Source organism: Alligator mississippiensis, chromosome 16, assembly GCF_030867095.1.
Source record: "Alligator mississippiensis isolate rAllMis1 chromosome 16, rAllMis1, whole genome shotgun sequence".
Lineage (NCBI taxonomy): Eukaryota > Metazoa > Chordata > Crocodylia > Alligatoridae > Alligator > Alligator mississippiensis.
Genome location: NC_081839.1, coordinates 25,243,496 through 25,268,767, shown reverse-complemented (window position 1 = coordinate 25,268,767; position 25,272 = coordinate 25,243,496). Strand labels below are relative to the sequence as shown.

Sequence of the window (25,272 nt, the reverse complement as noted above, 5' to 3'; positions counted from 1 at the left end):
TTCCCTGTGCAGTGAGCACTAAACTCTTGATTTTTGTCTGGACGCTGGAATCTATAATTCCTAGTCTTCCTAACTCGAATGCTCCAATGCAACTATGAACCTTGTTGCTGTAAACTGCAACAAGTATTTTTTTTAACAAGGGGCACTGACAGCTTGCTGTGGTGTGTGGTTTTTGATTTATTTAAAAACAAACAAGCAGTTGAACAGCCTTCTCCACTCAAAGCTGTGAATGCAAGCTTTGTCAAGGGTCTGAGGCGAAAATCATGCACAAGCCTTTTTTCCTTTCTCTCTTAATCTCCTTTTTCTGCTATTTTTGTTTTTGTTTTCCCTCCTGCTAGATCCTCAGCCGGATTTGTACCATCCAATGAAAAAAGGTTGGTTCTAAGCTGCTCCCTCTAAGTGCTTTCTGTCACTCTTCCACCTTCTCTGTGTTTGGTAGCTTCATTTTTAGTTTCATACTCTCACCTTTATTTTCACCTCCCTTCTCCATGTAGATCAGCAGGGCTGATGTAGCCACGTGCCTTGTTCTGCTAATGAAACCAGCTCATTTGGCTGCCTCAGTGATTTCTTAGCATTCCTCGCAGTCTCCATAGGCTGACAAGGTGTCCCAGGGTGCAAAGATCAGTTCCTTTGCCCCCAGAATAAACTTGGGCTTCGTGCTCTTTCTGGGAAATGGGTAGCAGTGTTTACTGCTTTGTTTGTACCAATGCTAGAAACAAGTTTGACAGCATTGGCGGTAAATAACCTACACGCTCCCTTGTGTACGATAGCATCTGTTGTGCCTCCTACGTAATGTCAGCCCTAACCAAGAAGTGAGGGAGCACCAGAACAAACTTGCTGTATTTCCAAACTAATACCCATCACGGTGCTTAGAGAGACCTACTAGTAACACCCACGTGAGCAATTCATATCTTTGCTTTCTAGTATCCTCTGCACTTCCCCCTTCTTACATACAGGATTTCTTTAGATAGTTCTCACTGTTCATCCATTGCTATTTGTAGCTCACTTGTGATACGTGTAGCAAAGGCGTCTCTGGCTGAAGAGGAACTGACTAGTCTGGGATTGGTGGGGCGGGGAGTCGGAAAACTCTTGACATTAAACAAGTGGGTTTGGCAGGCACTTTCAGATGTAGAATCGAATGTAAGTTGATTGCTAGCCTAGACCTGTTTGCAGTAGCAGTGGGAGGCTGGTAGGATTCCTGCTAAGTGCACGGGCACCTTGGCAGTTTATTGGTACTAATGCCACATACTAGGACTCGTCCCCATTGCTTCAGCCTACCTCTGGTTCCAAATTTGCTTCATGTTGACAAGCAGAGGCTGCTTCTCCTTGGGATCTGGCTTATTCAGCCCACACATCAGTCTTGTATCCCACTGGAGGTTGGATGGCCTGATAATTTTTTATGAACATTTTCTCTGCCTTCTGCTGGATGCGAGCTTTATCCCTGCTGTGGAACAATGTGCAGCTGATCCCAGTAGATCTCTAGACAGATTGGGATGAAGTTTGATTCTGGCAACGGCCATGCTCATTTTTAAAAAGCTTAAATACAAGCCTGGTTCTGTGCCCATTTAAGTAAATGGCAAAACTCCCATTGCCTCCAGTGGCAGAGAATTGGGCTCAGCATTGCTCCTGTTTCAGCATATGACATAACAGCAGCTGTATTCTGGGGAGGTGTATAATCTGAACAGCTGGACTGGTGCACTCCCAGAAACTGGGGCTGTGACAGTGCACAGCACTCTAACAAACAGCAAGACTCGCCACAACAGCTGAACACCCTGCTCTGGGGACTGCTAGCAGGCTGTCTCCTGAGAATGGGGTAAAGCAGCCACAGGCCAGAAGCTGACTAGGCTGGTCTCTAGAAGTTGTTTCTGCATAATCTCCAGAAGCTCTAAATCATTGACTTTCACGGTAATAACATAACCTGCCTAGGCAGCTTGGGGGAGTCTGACTCCCCACCTCAGCTGTGTCTGGAATCTGAATGCCAGTCTCCAAAGAAGCTGACGGGGATCGGGCTGTAATAAAAACCAAGCTGCTCCTTTCTGGAGGAGCTGGAGCGAGACATTCGTTTCTTTTGGCATTTTTGAGCAGTAAAAAGCCTGTCGCAGTGAGAAGTCGCCCTGGAGCCGCCAACTACTCTTTCCTCTCACTGAATCAAAGAACCTGCAACGATTTCAACAGCAGTTAACGTACTGTCTTAACCGAGCTACAAGATCAGCGACTGCAGAGAGGTTGTGTGCAGTCAATTATGAAATGTTAAGTGCCACACGTAGTTTCCCTACACGTGCCCCTTTGAAGAAGAGGCTCAGCAGACAACTGACTCCTTGTTCCCCTGCTCTTGCTTTGGGAGGGCACAGGCATTGTGAAGGACAGTGTTTTGCATATGCTGGTATCGGGAAGCTTCATCTCTCAGCTTGTTTTGTGCTCTGTAGGTCGGTGTGTGTGTTGCATCAGCCTTTTCGGTTATTGATCTGATCTATTTATAAAAGCTCCAGATCAAAACAGTTTATGCAGAGGAGCCTTTTGCTAATTGATAGTCTCCTCTTCAGCCTGTGCTAGTTTTCAGCCTTGAGATGGCTAAGAAGCATGCTAGTGCACAAGGGCTAGTTTATCACTTTCTTCCTTTGCCCTGGGATCTGTTGGGTTTGGGGCCTGTGCCAGACATGGAGACATGACTCATGGCTCATCACAGGGCTGTGCTGGGTAACCTTGAGACTCTCTGGTTCCTGAGGCACTTGCTGACACATGGGTGTGTGGGGGGGTGTGTGTGTTTTGTTCGGGTTTTAGGGTTGTTTTTTTTGTTCGTTCGAAAGGGCTCTTGCTGACCGTGCCTACTATAAGTGCTCCCTCTGTGCTGGTTCAGTGGAGAGAAGGAATGTTTGGCCCTCACGGGGTCATGTTATGTGGAGCTATGGTGATAACCATGAGCGGCAAGCAGAGATGAGATGTAAATATTCCCAACTCCCTTCTCATAACAGCACTCCAGTTGCTCTGGATATACATTCAGTGCATCCTGGTGAGCCTTCTCTGCTGTCATCAGAGCCACCTCATTTGCCTTCATTGACCAGGAAACCCCCAGATCATTTGTCATTCTGGCTTTGCACATGAACTCCCCTACTGAATCTAGCACAAAGAGGGATTAGTAAACAGCAAAATGTTATGAATCGCGCTAGGAGTGACAGCACTGTCAAGAGAGTAGGTTATTCTTCCTAGATGCCACTAAAGCCTCTAATGGTCTCTTCTACATCTGACAAAATGCTTAACTCTTTTGGTGCAGGTTCTGGCATAGCTGACCTGGATGGGCTGATTGGGGCTGAGGAGAAAGTGATTAATAGCAAGAACAAAGTGGATGAAAATGTGGTGAGTCCTCTGCCTTTGTTTTCTGAAGAAAAACCTAACTCTCAGACTAATTAACGTGAGCAGCTTCTTTCCTACTTTCTAAATGTCAGCGTGTTCATTATCCGTATGGTGCAGAGGAGTTGCAGCGTTCTGATTATTGCAAGCTCCTAATACTGACTAGCATCAGAAAGGTGGGAGGCTGAGGGAGGGAGAGAGCCCAATAGTCAGCAGTTGACTGACTTGTTGAAGTGTTTTGTTCTGCAGTAGCTTTCCTAGGTAGAAAACCGATCCCTCTGAAAGATGGTAACACCTGCACTGGAGACCTACCCTTATTAGGTGGCCTCTCAATACAGCACCAAATACACCGAGTGCCATGCTGTTCCACCTTTGGTTTCAGTCTGTCTGTTATGAAGCTGGTGGTTCTACCTCCCCCCCAACACACATTTTGAATGGCAGATAGGATTTGGCGTACAGTAGAGCTAACAGTAAATAGCTCGTCGCTTTAACTGTAGTGTCGACATTGAGCTGACTTCTAGTTGCAGGTCCCTTGTGCTCCTTCCTGGGTGAAATCAGCTCTGGAGGTTAACCTTTTTAAAGCTCATTTTAAAGTCAGCATTTAAATTTGCTTCACAAAATTGTTGCACTCAAAGCAAATGCCTGCAGCTGAATTAGAGCCTTCAGGTCAGGGAAGCAAACAGTCTTGACTTCCTTCAGTATTCCTGAAGGTCCTGGTACTGTTCTGTAGTCTTTTGGATAATCTGAGTTATTAATAAGACTATCAGTTATTTAACCTGTGGTAGTTCCAGTTAATCGTTTCAATAGGTATCATGGATTGAGGACTCCTGAGATATTCACGTGAGGTAGATGTAGATAAAACCGTGCTATATCAAAGTGTAGTGCTTTGGGAGAATGGAGTCGACAGCAATAAATAGGTGTCATTTTGATTCTCTGTTCTTCTGTAGTCGGAGTTCACCAGGATGTCCTTCATGTACCCTCTACACCATAACTTTTTTTTTTTTTTTTACTTGTGCCTAAGTTTTGCCCATTTTAGAATCCCACAAATTACAGGGTACACAGTTTTGATGGGCCACATACTTCTAGAATAACTTAGTGTTAACTGACCAATGTCAGTGTGATGGAAATGCTGTGGCAAATGTGACTCTTTTTGCAATGGTTAGTGCTTTGCTCCCTCAGAACATCCCGATTTCTCTGGCTCCTTGTGTAAAAGGCTTTTGCCTATTTTCAGGTAATTGATGAAACCCTTGATGTGAAGGAAATGATTTTCAATGCAGAGCGAGTTGGAGGACTGGTGGAGGAGCCGGTACGTATTGGGCCGCTCAGACTGGCTGATGAATTCTAAAATTAATTTCAGCATTAGTGCTCCTGTGTATCCATTTAATTCTGAGTCTTCTTCAGAGTGTGGCAAATTGCAAACCTGTGCTGAAGTCTTGCAGAGCATGGTACCATACTGAATTCCTCCACAGAACCACAGTTCCAAGTTGTTACCAGTATTATGTAGGGATACAGACTTTATTTTAGAAGGCTCTTGTGGGAGAGCATCTTCTAGCAGTTGTAAATGAGGAAACAATCTGTGTGTGGTTTTTTTTTTCCAAGACAGGGAGATGTTAAATATTCAGGCTGCCATGTGGAATCAATCAGTCATGCATCCACATCACAGATGGCTGAAGACCTTAGTGGTGGCCGCCTCCTGGGGTTATATTTCCTGCTTTAATTTCCAAGTCTCTCCCTCCTGCTCACCCCTCCTCTCTCCCTGCAGGATGATGAAGGTTCCCTTGGTTCCTTTCGCGATGACTTCAGTTTCAGCAGCAGCGCCCTCATTGGTCTGTTGGTGATTGCAGTTGCCATAGCCACTGTCATTGTCATTAGCTTGGTGATGCTGAGGAAGAGGCAGTATGGGACGATCAGCCATGGGATTGTGGAGGTGAGAGCTCCTGGAACGTAACCTAGCGTGATGGTATCAATTTGCATTTGCTTGCCACCTTTAAAAACACATGCACGCTGCACTGGTGGCTGCTGCCGAGCCATCAGTTGCATTCCTTTCATCTAGAGGAGACTGAACCCTTTGGATGCTGAGATACTTTTTGCTATATTTGCACATAGCTGTTTATCATTTGTGTGTTGTGCTGAGACTTGTCGACTGCACTTATCACAAGGATTTTGGCTAAGCTTCCTTTTCTGTCTGAAGAAGGGATTTAGCATTAAATGAGCTTTCACGTCTTAAGTCTTGAGCAAGGTAATAAGCAAGAGTGAATCTATAGCAACTCACCCTTTGGGTAACTTAGCAACTGTTGAGGCATGGTGATCTAATGTGTAGGATGTGGAGGTAGGAATAGCCCATGGCAGTGTTGTGCCTGCAGGAGCCAGCAGGCAGCCTTTATGCTGAACAACGAGGGGTTTTTCAGTATCATGTTGCTTTTTTCAGGAATGATAAGCAGGCTGTTTCCAGTGGCTACTGGTATTTCTGTTTGTATCTTGCTGCCTATGGAACCAATGTCTGTCTCTGGACTATTACAACTACTCAGATTAGGGGAACCTGGAAGTTGCTGCATCTTCCCACATATAACACACCCCAGAATAAAATATGCCCCTTCATTTTAAAAGACAGAATGAAGAGAAAAAGATTGTTCCTTGTAGAAAGTAACTGAGTAGTCTGCTTATTGTTGTGCTTCTGTGGGTCATCTGCAGATTTTCCTTTCATTTTTGCCTGGTAAGTGGCAGAAATTGGTCTAAAATGTATTTCTCACGTATAATGCACGCTGCCACTTCTAGCAGCTTGTTTGCAGGGGGGAAAGTTGCATGTTGTATGCGAGACCATGGTAGTTGGATTCCATTGTCTGGTCAGTGTCTTGTCTTTTGAAGGTTGACCCCATGCTTACTCCAGAGGAGCGGCATCTGAGCAAGATGCAGAACCATGGCTATGAGAACCCGACTTACAAATACTTGGAGCAGATGCAGATTTAAAGGATGTGAAGATGCAGCAGCCCTGACTAGAAGAGGGGCAGGGCAGAAAGGGCCAAAATGGTCCAGTGTTTTGGATCAACTACTGACCAACAGTTGCTTCAAGAGGACTTCATCTTACATTCAAAACTCCTGGATCATTAAGACTATAATTACTGCTGTAGAGTTGCAATTTCCATTCTTTTAAATGGGTGAAGAAATGATAATATAACGATATGATGATATATAAATCTTTAAATGGGGGAAAAATGGATCTATTGCAGATATTTGACTGAGATGTAGTTTTTCTTTTTTTAAAAAAATACTCTGAAAATCCCAGTTTTGTTGTACCGTCATCTGATACGAGCTCTATATATATAACGGGAGATGTTGATTTTTATTTCTGATAGATCCCTTGTATATTGAAGGCCTTTGTACCAACCCACATTGTATAAAGGAGGCACTTGTGGCTCTTCAGTCATTCTGGCTTTTATATATAAAGCAGTATTCCTTTTTTTTTTCTTTTTTTTTTTTTTTTTTTTAACTGAATTTTGCTGGAAGTTGCAAAGAGATTAAATAGGGTTCAGAGCAGTAAAAGTGTAACCCAGGAAGCAGATCAACGTGGTTTTAATTTAAGGGGGAAAAAGCTTTACGAAGAATCCCCAGATGCCAGTGCTCTGTGCCCACCCCTGCATCACAGTTCCTAGGATCCTAGACTCCCTAGCGGCTGAGTTACAAAGCTATTGCCATCTCCATTAATAAGCACCCGAGTGGAATGTTAGGCCGTGGCTTGTGCGTTCTGGGGTCTGCACATTCCCCTTCTGAATCTGGTCCTTGGTAATGAATTTTAAATCCCTCCACCAGAGGATCTAACCAGCCTCGTTCAGTGCTCACCAGGCCCCTCTTACCACTATCTGTAACTTTCCCCAGCTCCCTCCTCCCCCCCACCAACATGGTAAGTAGGCTAGAGATGCTGGTTTTGGAGCCTTGTAGTCTCTCTCCAGTGTTGGGCCATCTCTCTACTTTTATTCCCAGGCCTAGAAGAATGACTGGTGCAATACTCAGCATTGAGGAATGAAAGTACATGGAGTTCACTCTAAATAGGGGGGAGAATTGGAAAGGGATACTGCCTATTTGACCGAAAACTGTAGAGAGAAATGGGGTGTTTTCCAGTCACCATCATGCCTTTGTAGCGCTTGTATAATTGGTGTTAATGCTCACAGCTTTTTTTTTTTTTTTCAATCTGGAGGTTCTGGTAACCTGTGGTGTATTTTTTTTTTTCTTCTTTTTTTTTTTCCTGTGACTTCCTTTTCTTTTCCCCTTCCATGTCTCTTCCCACTATGCACAGATTTACCTGCAAACTCCTTAATGTGGTCTGTGGGGAATGTACAAAGTTAAACACATCAATAAACACGTTAACTTCCAGAATGGTTCCTGTCTTTACTGCTGGGCCTGTTTCCTCCTTTCCCTAATGCATCTTCAGCCTTGAATCCTCATCCCCATCCTCTTCCAAGGACTAGAGTTCAGAGCTCTTCCTAGTTGCTTGTTATAGAGGATTGTTCCTCTCTAGCCAAGGCTTTCTGCAGTATATCCAGGCCCTGTCAACACTTGCAGAGAGGAGGAGATGAGATAAAACCAGCAACTGGGGCTTTGTATAGCCAGCTGTTCAACATGACCAGGTGCTCAGTCCCTGAGCCACAGCTATTCGTAGGCTGGTGACTTCCAGAGAGGCATTGCAATCAGTTTTGAAATGCCAAAATCACTGCAGATGGAGGCAGACTGGCATGGTCCCTCAAAAGGAACCATGCCAGAGCTGCATGGCTAAAGCAAATCGTTCTGGCTGCCTGGGCACCCACCCACCATTTCTAGCTAGCAGAATTTAAAAATGCAGTGATTTGGCTTTGTGTTGCATGCACTAGTGTGGTGAAATCAAGGGAGCCTTCGGTCATGGGTACCCTTCAATCTGCAATATTTTAGGGAAAGAAACAAATTGATAGGCATTCTAAATTTGTCTTTCCAAAATAGTTAAACTAATGACCTACAGAGCTAACAGCTGTCCTTGTCCTTCCCTCTGAATGGTGACTTCAAGCCTGATTTCTCCCTCTCTTCTATCATGCTGAAATAACTGGGGTTGTTGCCTTTTGCATTTTGTTTCCAAGGCTAAGATACAGGATTGCCAAGAGTTATTGCAGCACGCCAGCATCCAACAGGTACTATGGGGCAAAGGTGGGCAAGAGGCAAAGTAAAGCCACACGAGAAATGTGATTGTGTACAACTTGCCCAGCCTCGGACGTGCGCTCTTCGGTCTACTGGAACTGCCACATTCTGGGTAAATTATTCAGTGCCTGCAGGAAAGAACAGATGGTGTCCTAGAAAGCCTTCTCTTGGCTTGTCACAACTACTTGGGAAGGAGTTTGATTAACAGAAGTTCATTTAAATGACATTACAGCAAACCTAAAACCTTGCCTTGGTTTTCTGGGGAGAGGATCTGGACTTCCACTATTAATTTCAGATCAGAGAGGAATTCTGGGTCCTAATTTGGGAGTTTAGGCTTAATCTGATTAGAATCGTAAAGCAAATACATTGGACCTAAATCTGAGTGACTGTCTTAATGCTCAAGTGCTCAAAAACCATTTGGCTAAAATGGATTTAAACTTCAGGACCCAAAAACACTTGTGTATATTTTTGTTTGTTTTAAAGATCTATATTAAAAATCTACTATTGATCCAGGCATCAGCCAGCCACAGATTCTGACCTTGGTGGTAATGGAGTATTAAGACGGTTCCCTTGGGGAAACTAGTCTGTGGCTTAAGGAGAATAGGCTGTTCAATACTTCAAACTGCACAAAACACAAGAAAGCAGTTTTGTACCAGTCGCTTTGGGGGGTGGGGGGGAGCAGAAGAATTTGGTCCAATCCAGTTCCAGCCTGAGGGGTTCGACACCCATTCCTGACCAGCACTAGGGGACATGACAGCTGGCCTGACAGATAGACGTACACATTCGGAAAGCCCTCTACCTGCTTGCATGGCCAAGAGAGTTTCCATTCCCAGATAAGTAGCTTTCAGAAGTTGGACAGATATGATGATTGCATGCGCTTCCCCTTCCTCTAATATTTTTACTTCTGCTTAGGCATTTATATCACACTCAGCATCACAATGCCCACATGCTACAAATATGGCTTTACATTACTAAGTACCTATGAAGGAGTTGCTGGAGCACTTCTTATGAGGCCTGCCTGCTGCCTTCAGGAGCAAATGCTTTGTGCTGCGATTTTGCTTACTGTCACTATGAAAGATGGGAAGAGCAAGCTGGACTGCAGTCTCCTTGTGCCTCTCCAACAGCATGGTTAACTTCCACTCTGCCACCAAAGGCTGTCGCAGCCAGAACTGGACCTGCAGAATCATTGCTGCTCGTGTTGATAGACCGGAAGAACTGACTGAACCTGGAGTGCTTGCACTTCATAGACAAACCACCCAGGTATCTAACTCCTCTACCCTCTATATGCTGCTTGACAGTTGGGGGTAGGAAAGCCATCAGCAAGGTGTATGGCTCTCATCCTTCTGCCTGCATCTTTTTTTCCCATCTTTTTGTTCTTTGGGGCAGGCAGTGCTTCTTATTGCAGGTGTACACAAGGCTTGATGCAATGGGGCCCTGACTATGATCAACTGCTTTGGATTAGGTTCGTAATCGCTGCAGTTGCTGATCCTATCTTGGCTAGGCTGGACTGCCTCTTAAAACTTAAATTGAGAGTAAGAATGTAACTAACCCAACCAAATCCTTTGTTTAAACACTGGGTGGGGAGGCTTGAGAAACCAGATGAGATTCACCTTCCTGATTCCTCAGTGGCTTTATCAGGGAGGGAAGCAGAGGACTGTCACTGATTTCACCATATCTGTTCTCTGGTGCATCTATTTTGGTTAGTCCAGCTGCCAGAAATTAATAGCTATAGGTACCATTCACCTGTGCTTACTTGTATGTCCTCTGTATTCAATTCTAGCACAGCTATTTGACTACTGAGACGCTGACCTACTGAGAAACGTACATTTTCTCTGTAAAACCTCCCGGTGGTTTTAGGATCCCTCCATGTCTGCATGGGAACAGGCCATCCTAGACTCCTGCCTGATGCACCTGGGTCATTGTAGCTCTGCCCTGTTGTTGGAGTCAAGCTGACATCCTCTACCCTGTCACTTGATTTATTTGACTGACAACTGCAGCTGGGTTGCATTTCCATTTTGCTGGTGCTGATGCAGTTAAGCCATCGGGTTACAGACAAAGTGTTCTCTGCATGCACAGTCCTACAGGGCATCATCCCGCAGGAAGCATTTTGTTAATTTGCGTCCTGTCCCATTTCGGTTGTTTGCATTAAACAGCTAGCACTCATACTTCAGGGGTTAGATTTTCCTTTGGATGTGAGTGTGTGTGCATGGAATGGGCTACAGTGACTGTTAAAGCAGAGACAGACCCCTCTTGTTGGACCATTGTTTCAGCCCCTGGGTACACTGGGTCACTAGTGCAGACCAGAGTGTGTTACTGTCCCCTCAGACAAGTGATTCTCCCATTACTCAGTCCTTTCCAGTGAGCACTGATGAATTTAAAGGCAGCGATGAAGAGAGCAGCTGTGTAGCATCATATTGTAAGGAACACATTTCTGTGGTTGGGCTGGTCCAGGCCTTGCTTTCTCCTCATATTGGTACCATACAACCCAGTGTTAAAATCAAGTGATATGATATTTTCTGCAGGCAGGAGCACAACAGTCCCTTGACTCTGTTGACATGCTTTCCCCTACCCACCAGCCTTGTAGCACTTGTATGTACTGACTACAGGCAGCAAAGTCGCATGCTTTGCTTTCAATCCTTTGGCAGCAAGCTGGTTGCTGCTGGTGCCCTGGCCTACAAGAGCCCCTGAGCTTCCCATCTAACCTCTCAATCTGCAAAGCAGGCATAACCCAGCACTTGGCATCAGCATCTTGCCCATGGCAGTGGCTGCAATGGCACAAATTCAGTATTTAGGATTTCATTGTCAGGCTCAAATATTGGAAGCAGATGGCTTGGGAGAGAGTCCTTCCTCGTGACACACAGCAACAGGGCAAATTAGTAATAAAGTGTAACAAATAGAATGTGAAGGATAAGTGGAGTTAAATGCTGGAGTCAGAGTTTTTTGGGAAGCATAAAAATATCTCAAACCTTCAGAAAGCAATAACGGGCTGGAAGTCAGCAGTAAGCAGAGCGCAGTGCCTGGGCTGAAAGCAAAGGCCATATGGTAACCATGCCTGCTCAAGCACACAATGGCCCACCTGGTAGACCCCATCAACCAGTAAAAGCATGACACATCCTGCACTGCCTCTCCATCCAGCTCTAGGCCATCTTGTGGGACAGGCTAATCTGAAGAGCTATCACTGTGCTTGGATTGCGCTGACTTTGGCGTCCTCTTCACTTGGCTGCAATCGATGCGAACAGCAGAGTGAAAATTGTCTGGGGCTCCAAGCTATATGTTGGCAGTAGGAAATGCCAGTGCATAGAAGACCAAGATGAGCCTCAATAACACCTGCTCTTGTTATATGATACCAGAGCCATTTCTCATATCGAGTCGCTCCTTCAATAATGACTCCAGAGTGGCCAGCAACAGCTTAACTGCAGACACAGCAAGATGAAACTGCTGAACCCTAGAAATGAGGGAAAACAGGATCTTTCATGAATGTGCTTGACATTTCTTAAGAAGATAAGGATCACAGCAGGTGGCAATAAGTGACATGCCTAAGGCTTTGCATGGCTCCATCATCCACAGTGGTGTTCCTCTGCAGGCTCAGTTCACACCTAGTTTGGGTATGTCTGCCTTCCTTGGATATCTGTCCTGAACCAGAAGGACATTGCTGTCACTTCCTATTGTATCAGACTGTGGTGAGCGGGATGATGTAGCCCTGGTTTGTTCAAAGCAGTATATTTGATAACACATGGGACCAATGTTTCATAAAGAGACTATCAAGCTCCAAGTGTCCCAAGGTGGGGAGTAGGCCACATAGTTTTGGTGAGAAAAAGGAGAAACTGATTAACTGCATGTTATGAGAAGGCCTGGCTGTGGAGGCCACTTTGGAAGTGCAAATCTACAAATGCAAACTGCACTCGTGAGCGCTGCATCATAGCTTCCCCCGAACCGCTGCTCTTACCAGTGCTGAAGTCGTGTGTAAATTCCTGCCACAATCCTGCTCTGTGGGCCACAAGTCCCAGTAAAACACACCCTTCAGGAGCCTGTGAATAAAGCCTCTGATACACCAACAGACAAGCTCATCTGGACTATAGTTTGTTGAGCAAGGTGCCCCCCCAACTTTCCTTTTGAGTGGAAATGGCAAGAAAAAAAAGCTTCTGTCCAGGATACAAACAAGGCTACTTCTCTGAGCAGGGCAGAATGTTTTCTGCCTTCTGACCAGTTATATAGAGACACCCAGTGTATCTGAAGAACCATCTACTGGAAATGGAGACGACCTTGATGGCCCACGGCATAAATCAGATTATACTCCTGATCTCCTCTCTGGGCACCTCTCCTTGAGTCATTTGGAGGAATTTGGATGTATTATTCTCCTTGCAGGGAGACTTATATCATCTCCAGCATTGATGGCAAGCTTCTCTAAACCCAGCATCCAGAACTTGCTACATAACATTCAGAATAAGTTCCCTTGTTACCTCCCATTTTGAGCCAGCTCCTTCAGAAGATGAACCACCCTGATGACCCCTCATAGAGAGTTAGGGCTAGGATGTTGTGCATGGGGGAGTTGTCTACACAGACTTGAGAAGCTTCCCCCCCAAAAAGAAAAAAAAAGTGTTTGTAGTTGGATGTTATTATCAGAGAACCCCCTACTTGGGTCTTACAACTCTCAAGAAATGCTGCAAAGGCCTGAAGGAAGCAGCTTCAAAGAGAATACCTGCCGAGAGAAGATCGTTTGAAGGATGTTGATGAGACAGAGGGATGGGTTGGTTCCCTTGTCTGCAGCCTCAGTGTCTGCTTTGCTTCTCAGTTCATCAGCTCTTTACGGAACTCAATGTGTGAAAGGATATCAAACATCAGCCTGCAGTTCCCTTGTCTTCATTTGGAGCTGTAGTTAGCCCTCGGGACATGTATAGCAAATCTTAGTCAAGCGAAACATTCGTCCTGAAAGAAGCCACTGGAGGAAATATAGCCAAAAGTAGGCTGTATATCAGGCAGTTCCCCCTCTACCCTCCCTCTTCTGTTTTGATGATGGTGCTTTTTGTTGTGGCTTTTGCTTTTCAGCACTCACAGTGGTCTCCCAGGAAAGCAGGGAGAAGAGGCTGCAGCCAGTATTCCCAGAGCTGAGCATCTGTAGATGAATAATAATTGTCTTCTCCACAGTGTGGCTTGGCAGGAGGAATCCCTCACCTGGTGATAGGCCCTGTTTCTAAGGCTCATCCTCGGGAAGATAAATGAACGCCTTTAGAGTCTCTGGGTACAAGGAGGATGCCAGGGCAGGAAATCTCAGCAGGTAATTCCCATCGTACCTTCCTCCTAGTCTTGTGAGGCAGATCAGGGCAAGGTACACCGCTCTTCTTCCACTTTGCACCTTTGTCTATGCTTGTGCCATTTCTAAAAACACGAGCACCCATGATGTTAGACATTATCTCCCTACTCCTGTGTAATTCTGGGAAGCCTGGCTTCTCATTCAAAGTTCCAGCTTTCAAGATGGCTCTTTTTCATGAGCGAAGCCTGCTATGGAAGTCTTAAAAGCAATTGAATAATCTGATTAATAGGTCTAGAGATTCTGGGTGCTCTAATTGCATAGCAGACTGTAAGCAATACATTTCAATAGGTCATGTCCTTGTGGAGGAGAGGGAGGGGGAGGCTCCCTTCCCCTACTCTTCATGCCCCAATGATGAGAAAGGATGTGTTACCAGAAAGAGTCTGAAAATATACCCAGCAGGCCTATCTCCTTTAGGACCCCTGGGAGCTGGAAGGAGGGAGGAGGAGAGTCCATGTCCTGGGAGCTCCCTAGAGGTCTTATGAGATGCAGCAAGGTTACAAACTCTGGAGAGAAACAACTCTATTCCCTAGGCCCAGGTGAGGTGTTAAAACTCAAGTAAGGCCCAGATCAAAACCATCCAGGCTGGTCAGGGTTAAACCTGTGCCCAGTACATGGGATAGAAGGAGCTGTCTTCTACAGCCACGCTAATTAGATGTTAAGGCAGGGGCGGGGAATTATTTCGGGCGAAGGGCCGCTTACTAAGTTTTGGCAAGCTGTTGAGGGCTGCATTTTCCTCTCTGGTGCTAGGCAGGGGCTTCTGGTTGGGGGTGGGGTGGGGCTGGGCAGGTCTTGCTGCTGTGTCCTGCCACTGGCTTCCCCTGGGTCCTACTGCCCCTGACTCCTGTCATCTTTGACAGGTAGCCAGGAGCAAATAAATACTAATTTTCTAAAATTTTTAGGGGCCCCACAGGCCAGATAGAATGGCCTGGTGGGCCAGATTTGGCCCCTGGGCTGTATTTTGCCCACCCCTGTGTTAAGGGATGAGGGTAGAGGCAGCTGGGGGAGGGACAGGGTCCCTCAAGCTCACTCAGGATCAGTACTTCACCCCAGGTGCTAAGAAACCTCTTGGATGTTTATATGGATAAACAAGAGCATCCAGAGTTTCAGTAGTTCCTAGGAATAAGAAGAATATTGGTGGGGAAATAAAACCTCATTTCCAGGGTTTAAGCCAAGCTCTAACAATTATGGAACCTGGCAGCAACCTCATCCCTGCCTACAGTGGCTTCTTGCTCTGGCCCCTGACGCACCAAGTGCTCATCACTGCGGGGCAGCAGCTAGTTACCTGGATGGACTCCTGTTCTGTCCAGTCAGGCAGCTGGCCTTATGAAGCTCTCAACCTCAAACCCCACAGGCTTGGCTGAGGCCTGAGTGCAAGCAAGTGAAACCAGCAGATTGAATAAGCAGCACTGGTTGCACTGAAATGATCTTCCCCCAGAGATTTTCCTTCTCCCAGGGTGTCCACTCCATCTCCACGCAAAAGAAGAACAGTCTTGTCAAAGTTGCTGCTTCCAAGATCTCTGCACCGTGTTCCCTTGCTGAAGATGGCTGACCATACCCTGACCCTCCCTGGTCCTCTCCCAGTGCCAACCCAAGACTTTGATTCCCTTTTACAGTATAAAAGATTTGCCTGTGCTGGCTGCAGCATTTTGCTTGCTTCCTTTCTGCTGCAGAGACCAAGATTTACTTGTCTGTTTTCTCTACCAGATGTGGACCCTGACAGTAGACACAGTGAAGGATGTTTCTTAAGTGAGGCTGCAGAAGGAAAATGGGATTTTCATCCAGCCTTCTCACAAAACACCTATAAAGGAAGGATCTGTGTAAACTAATTTTATCGATCTCATCTATTTTAGAGGGGAAAAACAGAACAACCTTCCAAACACATCACGCTACACCACACCACAGATTTAGAAGTCTCTTTAAACAAACGGAGAAAATTTGGGTTTCCCCAGTAACTGGAAGAACATTCAAGAGGATGGTGTGAATTGTTTGCATGCTTTCTAGCTGTTTCTATGGATAAATGATCACGACAGAATTGGAAAGAGCTGCATTAAAGCTATTTTTCTGGATCAAAACTTTTTGAACACTTAATGCTGACAGGGTAAAGCATGTTACACTGCTGTGACTTCAAGACAAATGTGAATTCAATGAGCTAGGCTGGTTATGGAGGGTTGAAGACTGCCAGCAGTGTGGTCACACTAGCCTGGGGCCCAGAGCAGGATAACTGCATGAGCATCTATTCAGCTTCCCAGACAGGTTGTGCACTCCTGGCTGGGTCCTGTGCCTGTGTCTGCTTCTGCACAGCTCGTGCTATCCAAGTAAGCTAGAAGTGAGCTCCTGCAAAACTGAATCCAGTTATAACTGAATCCTTTTGCAAGCAATTACATCATGGGTTTCCCCTCGTAGCGTGATCAAGGTCCATTTTAAAAGCAGTCAGAATTTGTCCTCCAACTCCCCCTGTTGGGAGCTATTGGGAAGCAGCAGGATTGACTGGGCTTGATGTGAAATGAAATGGGTGAAATGCTTCCATGTAACACGAGCCAGAGGTCAGACTAGACAATCTGGAATGGCCCCTTGGCCTTAGGCTCAGTGAGACATCACCTGTCTACACCATGTAGCCAGATTTTCACCAGTCTCTAAGTCAGGGTGGCCAACCTGTAGCAGGGTCAGCCTGTGTGTGTGGCATGCAACACACTGAGGAGGGGGAGATAGGGCAGGGAGCAGAAAGCACAGCAGATGGGGGAAGGGAATCGGAGCAGCACTTGAGGAGGGTGAAGGACTTCATTTATGACATGTCTTCCGACAAGACTGGCAGCCACTACTCTAAGTTTTCAACTAGGAAGTTTTTCCACTCATCAAATAAGGAATTATCCAAACCTCCAAGCTTGATAGTTACTATAACATGAAAATTAACAATGCTCGTTGGTCAGCCCTCTTCCATGGGCCCAGTGTTCATGGTGAGCTAGCTGACACTTGAGTCAGTCTCTACAGACAGGATCTAGACTCTCTAGATATTGAAGTAGGTGTCTAGGTAGAGCTCAGTTTCACTGGTGCCCACGCATTTACCATTCCCTTGTGCAGTCAGCCATTTCAAGACACCTCCTCTAATCAATCTCTGTTTGTCCAGATCATTTCTTTGACATCTTTTCATCATTCTGTTTATGCTCAGGATCAGATAATAAATTGGAGAAGCTCATGTTGCCTTCCCATATCTTTTTTGTTGTATTCTCTTAGAAATCGCCACGTTTGCTCTTGACTTGTCATCTGGTTTAGCCTTTCGACTTAATGTTCTCACTATTCTTTTCAACTTCCGCATCTGGAGCATCGCTGCCTCTACGCTGTAGGGTTTCAATAGGTCATGGACAAGACGGCTGTACTCAGTTTCAGTTCTCTTTCAAGAAAACTCTGAGTGGCGGCGAATTGAATTTCTGCTATTGACTTCTGACCAACGGATGTTGGGTTTATGAAGCTGATGCCTTGCATAGCGTTTTATTACTTGCCTCAGGTTGAAGGTTTTATGTTTTGCACTCTTATTTTATGCCGCATCTACCTTGTTGAAGAGACAGAATTGTACCTTTAATCAGTTTGCCTTGATCCCATCTGGTATTCCAGAGCATCCTAATTACACTGTGCTTGTCTTCTGCCAGAGGCTTATATCCAGTAGGATATTGGAAGTTAGCTCAGATGCAGGCTTCCTTACCCACTGTGTTTTTATTTCAAGTCCTTTGTGGAGCTACTTTGGGAATGTTAGCTTTTCCTGATGGTGTGCCTGTTTGCTTGTATTGGCAAGAAGATATTCTGTTTTTGTTCAAAGGTATTTGAAGCGGCATTGTTTTGCCTGAATGCAAAATTCTCTCCAGAGAGTGTCTTGCTTGCCATTCCCTTGTTCTCCTTACTGAAAGTCACAGTCACAAACTCAGGGAGCAGGAACAATAACCTGCAACTTTAGATACCACATTGCACAGTAGGGCTGTGCGAAGCTTTGAGTGATGATTCGATTTGGAGGAGATTTGGCCTGATTAGGTGCCCGAATCTCTGAATCCGAATTGAATCAGGGGACCAACTAAAAGGTCCGAAACAATACGAAGCTCTCCAAATCATTGGAAAAGATTTGGAGAGCTTTGATGATTCGGGCAGTCCCCGGTGGCTGCAGCAGGGAGCTGCAGCTGGACTGTGAGCTGGTAAGTAAGAGGGTAGGGGAAGCAGGGCTGGGGAAGGGGGGATGAAACCATGGGGAGACCCTTGCCAGCCCCCATCCCCTCCCTGCTCCCCCAGTCCTCCTGACCCCTGTCCGCTCCCCCAGCCCCCCCATGGCTGCCTCACCCGCCCCAGCTCCTGGCCCTTTAAAGAAAAGCCCCGGTGCTCACTGGGTGCTGCCAGGCAGGGGCTGATCCCCACTGCCCCACCCTGCATGGGGGGCTCTATACAAGCCCCCTGACGCCCCCCCACCCGAGTCCACCCATGGCTGCCCTGCCCACAGCGGCTCTGGCCCTTTAAGAAAAAATAAACAGAGATAAGTCCCGGGACTCACCGCTCCTGCAGCAGTCTTGGGGCTTTGGCAGGCTCATGGAAGAGCTCCCCCATTGCATGGAGCAGCGGGGGGCAGTGGGGATCGCCCTCAACTGGCAGGAACGGGGAGTGTGGGGTTTTTCTCTTTTTTTGTTTCTTCAAGGAGGGCCGGAGCTGCAGCAATCGAGGTAGGCAGGGTGGGAGGGATTGGGGGGCTTGTGCAGAGCCCGCCACGAAGCATGGGGCAGTGGGGGCCAGCGTGGATTGCCTCCCACCCAGCAGCCCCCGCTGAGCACCGGGGCTCTTTTGTTAACAAGTGCCGGGAGCTGGGGTGGGTGGGGCAGCTATTGCCGGACTGCGGGGGATGGGCCTGGCTGATTCGGAGATTCGGCAGCAGCCAAATCTCCGAATCAGATTCGGCCGAATTGATTCAGGACAGTGATTCGAATCACTGTCCCCCAAATCAGCTGAATCCGAAGCGAATGCTAGCCACTTCGCACAGGCCTATTGCACAGTAGCAGAAAATGACTTCTAGGCCGTGTCTACACTAGACACTGACTGTGCAGTAACTGGAGTTACTGCGCAGCAGCATCAATGATTGTCCTTCTCATGACACTACTGTGCAGTAGCCTAATACTACCATGCAGTAGTCATGTCACAGTTGTTGCCATGTAATGCTATGCACAGCAGTATCAGGCTACCTGGCAGTCAGCGTCTTGTGTAGATGCAGCCCCACAAACCAAGTACATGTATCAAAATCTGGATCCATGCATAAAAGATTTGGAAGGAGGAAGGCTGCTCACTTGTTCTTACAAACAGGATATTTGCCGAGCACGTGTGGGAGGTCTTTTCACTCTAAGAAAGAATCCTCCACTTAAAATTCCTTGCAGTCCTTACTGTTCATCTGATCCATTAGGATAAAATAGGAGCACGTGTCTAACTTGACTTTCTCGGGCTCAGGCTCTGTCTCCTCAAAGTTTGTCTTCCTCCTCTAAAGGCAGCTGCCAACTAATAGATGTTGACAAAAGTGCAGTTAAACACAAAACGCTGAAGCACCGCAGGATGAGTGAGACACACCTCTGCATGGTGCTGGCACAAAGCATACATTTGCCCGTAAATCCCACTGTCACCCTATTGGAGTGAGGCATGCATTTTTCATCAATTCCCTGCAAAGGAATGAATTTCATTCAACGTAGGTGAGATTTGCCTATAATTTACCCAGTGGGAAAATATTCCCTCCTGTATGCTAAGACATTTCTGGAATCTCACCACATTTGCCTAGGGAAATGAAACAATAATACTAAGCATGAGGTTCCTTGCTGGTAGTTTTCATTGTATCCCAAAATGGCCATAGCTCCAAAGCGATGATGTGACTAAACTGATAATCAATGTGCAATGCACAGAGAAAATGTTTTTTCAATGCACACGGGCCTAATCTTCCTAATGCTGTATTGGTTTGACTGACTGACCCATATAAAAGGCAGCTGGGATACATTTAGCATCTGGTAGCAGTGAACCAGTTCAATAATTCGATTGTATTCTCTTTTTCTAATTATAAGTAGAGCTGGGTGGGAACCAGACTTCTCATATGGCATGAAGTTCCACAATTTTGGAATCGATAGAAAAAAAATCAACCAATAGAGCAAACACAAAACAAAACAAACACAAAAAATTAAGATTCCCAAAATTAAGATTAAGAAGTAGATTGGACATTAGGAAGAACTTCTTCACAGTTAGAGTGCTCAAGGTCTGGAACGGGCTCCCAAGGGAGGTGGTGCTCTCCCCTACCCTGGGGGTCTTCAAGAGGAGGTTAGAGATGCATCTAGCTGGGGTCATGTAGACAGCTCTGTATCTATTTTACTGCCACCAAAAAGTATTGTCAACAACACAAGCCGACTACCCTCTGTCTAAGGCATATAAACCATCCTCCCACCCACCCCTGCCTAACATTGGCCTAACAGGTACGATGTACCTGTAATTGAGGGAGCAGCTAGATAATAACGCCAGAAGAAGCACGTTGTGATGAACATAATGTTGCCCTGGTCGGTTTGGTCCCAGCACGTCCCTCCCCAGTAGGGATACAGCACAAATCCAATCTGAAGAAAATAAAATGATAAGTTTTCTTTTATAGTCAGAAACACTCCTGTTCCCCCATCATTCTTCCTCCATTTGCCACCTCATTAAAACAAGAGTGTTCTGAATACTGAAGGAGGCATTTCCACAGACATGCAGTCAAGGTTTTATATTCTTTTCCTTCTCTTGTGCTCTTTGTCTTTCTAACAACCCAGGGTTTGCAGACATGAGCGACCCGCACCATGGGCTCAAGTGTTTAACAAAAGAAACAATTTCAGATTGGTGCTAGTATTTATTCTGAGGGCATTAGCCAGAAATCAAGTCACTAGACCTCAGCCACTACATCTCGACATTCAGACCCAAATCCACACTGTGCTTTAGTATCTCTGGCCTATGAAAAATACACCTTGAATGCAAACTAAATCTTTGGCTTGACAGTGTGGCAGCGCACCTGTGGTGCCTGCCACTTTAAGGGGCTGAGCAGGCTGTGAGGCATCCTGCAGGTGACTGCAGAGCCAATCAGGCGGTCACATGACAGCCAGCAAGCCACCTGATTGGAGGTGGGCTGCAAAGCCTCAGTATAAGAACAGGTCCAGCAGAGCAGAGTCAGCAGTTGCTGGAGGGATGCTGCTGAGGTTACATTGCCTGCCTGAGCGCTGTTGCTCCCAGGATCCCCTGGAGGTTGGGGTAGGTGCAGGTTCCTAGAGGCCCAGTGGGGTCCTGAGCCCCAGGAGAAGGCTTTGGGCCTAGGGAGAGCAGGGTCAGCCTAGGAAGGGCCTTATAGCTTGTGGGCCTGCACAAGGCTAGACAAGCCCCTGAGTGGAGCTGGCAGGGGTGAGGCCAGGGGGAGCCCAGCTGAGTGAAGGGCTGGCTTGTACAAAATGTCTGGGGCTGGAGGCAAGCCCAGTAGGAGATGGCTGTCCATGGTGGGGCCCAGAGAGAGACCCCTGGGGAATGCAAGGGTCAGCTGTTGCTGCACCGAGGCCGGGGTATCCTGACTGGTCCAGGCTGGGACCAGAGCCTGAGTGGCCAAAGGGCAAGCATGCCTACCACGAGGGGCAGGCCAGGGCTGTGGAGAGCTACTGGCTCCCTGACTGGCCTGGAGGTGGGGCCAGAGCCTAGAGAGGATGAAGGTCCCTTCAGTGGGGGGACATCGCTGCCAAAGGGAGGACCAGTTCAGCTGGGCAGCGGGCTGTGATGAAGAAGGCTGAAGCACAGCCTCTGGATGGGAGGCATCTGATGAGGGGTCTGAGCATTGGTAGAGGGTGCATGCGGGTGCACATGCACCCCCTGAGATGTGCCATGCACCCCCTGGAAGTGTCCGCCGCAAAACCAGAAGTGCACTTCCGGTTTTGCCTCTGATTCGGCAATCGCCCTGTGGGGGACTCCCTCCCTCGCATCTGTGATCTGGCACACCTCCCAGACTCGGGAGGCACCAGTTCTCCATGAGTCTGAGAGAGATGGGCCATAGGAGGAGCGCAGTCTGAGACGGAGGCTGCACTAGGGTGCTGGAATGAGGGGCCCGGAGGGGAGAAGAAAGACCAGGGCAGGTCGGCTTGCATTGCTCCTGGGGAGTGACCTAAAACTACACCCTGCTGGGGAGGATGGTGTGGTGGACCTGCTTGTGGCAGGGCAGCTTCCAGGAAATGCCACACCTGTGCCTCCCTAGTGAAGGGTGAGTATGGGGTGCCAGACAGCCTTAGCCCCTGCTGCCTTGCAGGTACCCTGCGGAGGGGAAAGGCTAAGGGAGCACACCCCAACAGAAAAGCACCAGGCTTGGGCAAGATCATGAAGGCTAGGAGGACCTGAGGCCCGAGGCCTGAAGCAGAGTGAGGTCCAAGCACGTTGACAGACATCTGAGACCCGAGTGGGCCGTAGGCTGAGAGTGAGGTCCAAGCACATCAGCAGGCACCTGAAGCCTAAGGGGTGTACAGCCCATAGCCCCAGTGAGGGGGCAGAGTAGTGACCGCAGGAGGGGGAAAGTATGAGGGGCTAGAGCCCAGAGTGGGAGTTGAGGCCCCAGTGGGGAGGCATGAGGCCGAGTGCAGCTTGGCAATGGAGCCAGGGAGGGAGTAACAATAGAAAGTTTGGGCCAGTGGCCTAGTGCAGCTCAGCAATGGGGCTGGGGGAGTTAGGAGTACTTTGGATGCCATCTGCGAGGCATGGGACATGGATAAGGAGAGGTTCAGAGCCGTGTATTGTGCCCTTGGCATCAGGGCATTAAATAAGTAGCTTCCCACCTAGGAACATCTTCTGCTAGCTCCTGGCAATTTATTGAAACATAATTGACACGATTCTTAATCTGTGCACATGCAACTGCTCACAGCAGGGCTACTCTATATGTGTGTTATTCATTGGTGTCTCGGAGCATGACAGAAATCAGTGCTATAGAGAGAGCTAAGAGATCTGCATTGCTTCACTTGAAATGCTCCAACACACACACACACTCTCTCTCTCTCTCCTCACTGGTTCAGGTCAAAGTCTCTTAAAGGAACAATTATTACCTGCATCATCCTTTCCCAGTCAAATGTAATGACCACTATGGTTACTAATATTATTATTAGCTGAATTAGAAACCACTTGAACATTGCTAATTAAAGGTGCACTACAACATTGCATGGATTCCCATCCCCCCATGACACCAGCACCACTGTTGATGTCATCAGAGCTCAATGACTTCCTACTGCCAGCCCACGTTGGGTTTGTAGGTCTCTGAACAACTTATTTTGTGTTTACTGTCATAATGCCTTGGGACCGGGGCCTCGGCCTCCTTCAGTTTAATCCTTTCACCATTCCAAAGAATCGTTGTGCACCTCCCTTGCTTGTTAGGGCAGACAGCTTGGTACAGGCCTCTACCTACTGCTACTTGCTCGTACACCTTGGTCTCGCAGGTATGGTCTTTTACTTGCACAGCGTTTACATTTGTTTAACTTTAATCCAGCAGCTCTGTCTCCTCCCCAAGCTGCTTGGAGCCTCCGGGCATGTTCTACTCTCTTGAAAAGACATTTATTTAGTTCCTTTGGGTCTAGACAGCAGCCAAGGTTTCCATCATTTCCCCCCTGCCTTGGGCAGCACTTGTACCCACTTGGCTAGTTCTTCCATTCTTTCTTTGATTCCTGGAACAATAACTCTCCAGTCCCTATTCTACCCTCTCCCTAAATGTGGGAGGAAGTGTCCTAGGGGCATGGATTGTGAGACAGTTGGGCTCTTTCCCCTCAATTCTCTACTGTATTGAGAGCTTCCTTATTCCTGGAAAACCATCTTCAAACTCTTCCTCAGTTGGTTTGTTCCCCTGAACACTCTTGATGAGACCAAAAGCTTGACACTAACTCAAGACGGGATGCTTCCTCCCCCCACCCTCTGGTAGTTTTATAAATGTAATCTTTTCCAATTTGTTATTTATTCATCCCATTATTTCATGTACTTCCTTAGTAGGATTAGCTCATCGCTGCAAGCCTTGGCAGTGCTCTCGTCTTCCCCGCTGCTTTCCTGTGACATGCTGTAGGGCATTTTAGGTTATTTTTGTAATGTGCTTTGTGGCTGTCGTGTATGAGAGCGATTGGAGCAGATGATTTTTTTTTTTTCAGACCCTTTGGATAATAGGGGCCTGCAAATATAGGAGACTGGTTCAGTGCCCTGAGAGGCCCTTCTAGCCATATAAGCTTCAGCCTGGACTGGGTGGCTTTCTTTGGTTGCTTTGTCCCTCTGCAGCCCAGTATTCAGAGAGCTGCCCCTTGCAATGGGGCGGGCCCTGAGGCTAGAGGCTACCCGAGAAACCTCTAGCCTGCAGCCAAACCCTTCGGAGCGGGAGTGAAAAGGCTGTAAGCAGCGCAGCAGAGAGCAGCATCCAACAGTGATTTGTTTGAGGGGAAGGAGTCAACTCCTCTGATAGGGGAAATAAATCTTTGGGGTAAATGGTGGCATGCCCTGGGACTCTCTTCCTCATAAAGAAGGAAGCAGACGTGATAACCATGTTACCAGCATCCCCAACCTGTGACACAAAGAGAGACATGCAGGAAGTCGGACTGGCATGGGGAGATTAGGTTGGATTAGATTCAATAGTTTAAACCTGGAGCACCAAGGAGCCCAAGAAACACCAAGGAGCTCTATCATTTTATGATGCCAGGAAGGCAACAAGTGATATTCCTGACGCTTCGCCCATCCCTCCCTCACAGAGTGGGGAAGTAATTAAAATGCTCTGGCTAAATCCATTAACCCGTACCAAACTTCTTAGCTCTGAAGTCTGTGAACTATGACAGGCACCTGCAGTCAAGGACAACGTTGTGACTGTTCAAGACCCATCTCTGCCAGTTAGATCTGAATTGGCATTGAACTTCACCGAGAGGCGGAGAGATGCACAGGGTGTTTCTCAACCGGTGGGTTGTGACCCAAAAGTGGGTTGCAAGACTATATGAAAGGGTCATGAACAATCATGCAAAACTGTGTAAAAATCACAGATTGTTCTCCTTTAAAAGAGAAAAATATGGGAAATGGCTGGTTTCCCTTTGCAGGTGGGCAGAGGTCCAGCCTCCGAAGGGCTGCTTGGGGCTGAGGGAAGCGGGAGACGGGTGCTCAGGCAGGGTCTGCCACATGCATGTGGCATCCAGGCAGCATTGAGAGCAGCTCCTGCGGCTCCCCACATGCAAATCTATGGGTGGGGAAGGCATAGACCTGTTTTGGGGGGGCCTAGGTGATATATTGGGGGGCATGTGCACCCCCCAGATTTGTGCACCCACAACAGGCATAGGGCCGCAGCCTGGCCAGATCAGCACGGGCAGGAGCCACCCCTGTGGCCCAACGGACAGGACCCGGAGCACAGTGTTGAGACTTGTTGCTGCTGCCGCTGCTGCCATAGGAGCCCCTGTACCAGCTGT

The 25,272-nt window shown here is 47.3% G+C and overlaps 1 protein-coding gene across 4 annotated transcripts in view; it reads left to right on the top strand.

Moving 5' to 3' along the window:
• The window catches only part of APLP2 (amyloid beta precursor like protein 2), a 60,650-nt gene extending 52,931 nt beyond the window's left edge, over nt 1-7,719 (top strand). For 2 of the 4 annotated variants that reach the window (XM_014600878.3, XM_014600879.3), the window contains 4 exons: nt 3,272-3,354; nt 4,580-4,654; nt 5,111-5,275; nt 6,214-7,719. In XM_014600878.3, the coding sequence (XP_014456364.1) occupies nt 3,272-3,354; nt 4,580-4,654; nt 5,111-5,275; nt 6,214-6,315 (425 nt within the window). In that variant the 3' untranslated portion in view covers nt 6,316-7,719. Of the gene's footprint in view, nt 1-3,271; nt 3,355-4,579; nt 4,655-5,110; nt 5,276-6,196 lie in introns of all 4 variants that reach the window. The other 2 variants (XM_019490131.2, XM_019490130.2) reach the window with 2 other exon arrangements.
• The last annotated feature ends 17,553 nt before the right edge of the window (nt 7,720-25,272 follow it).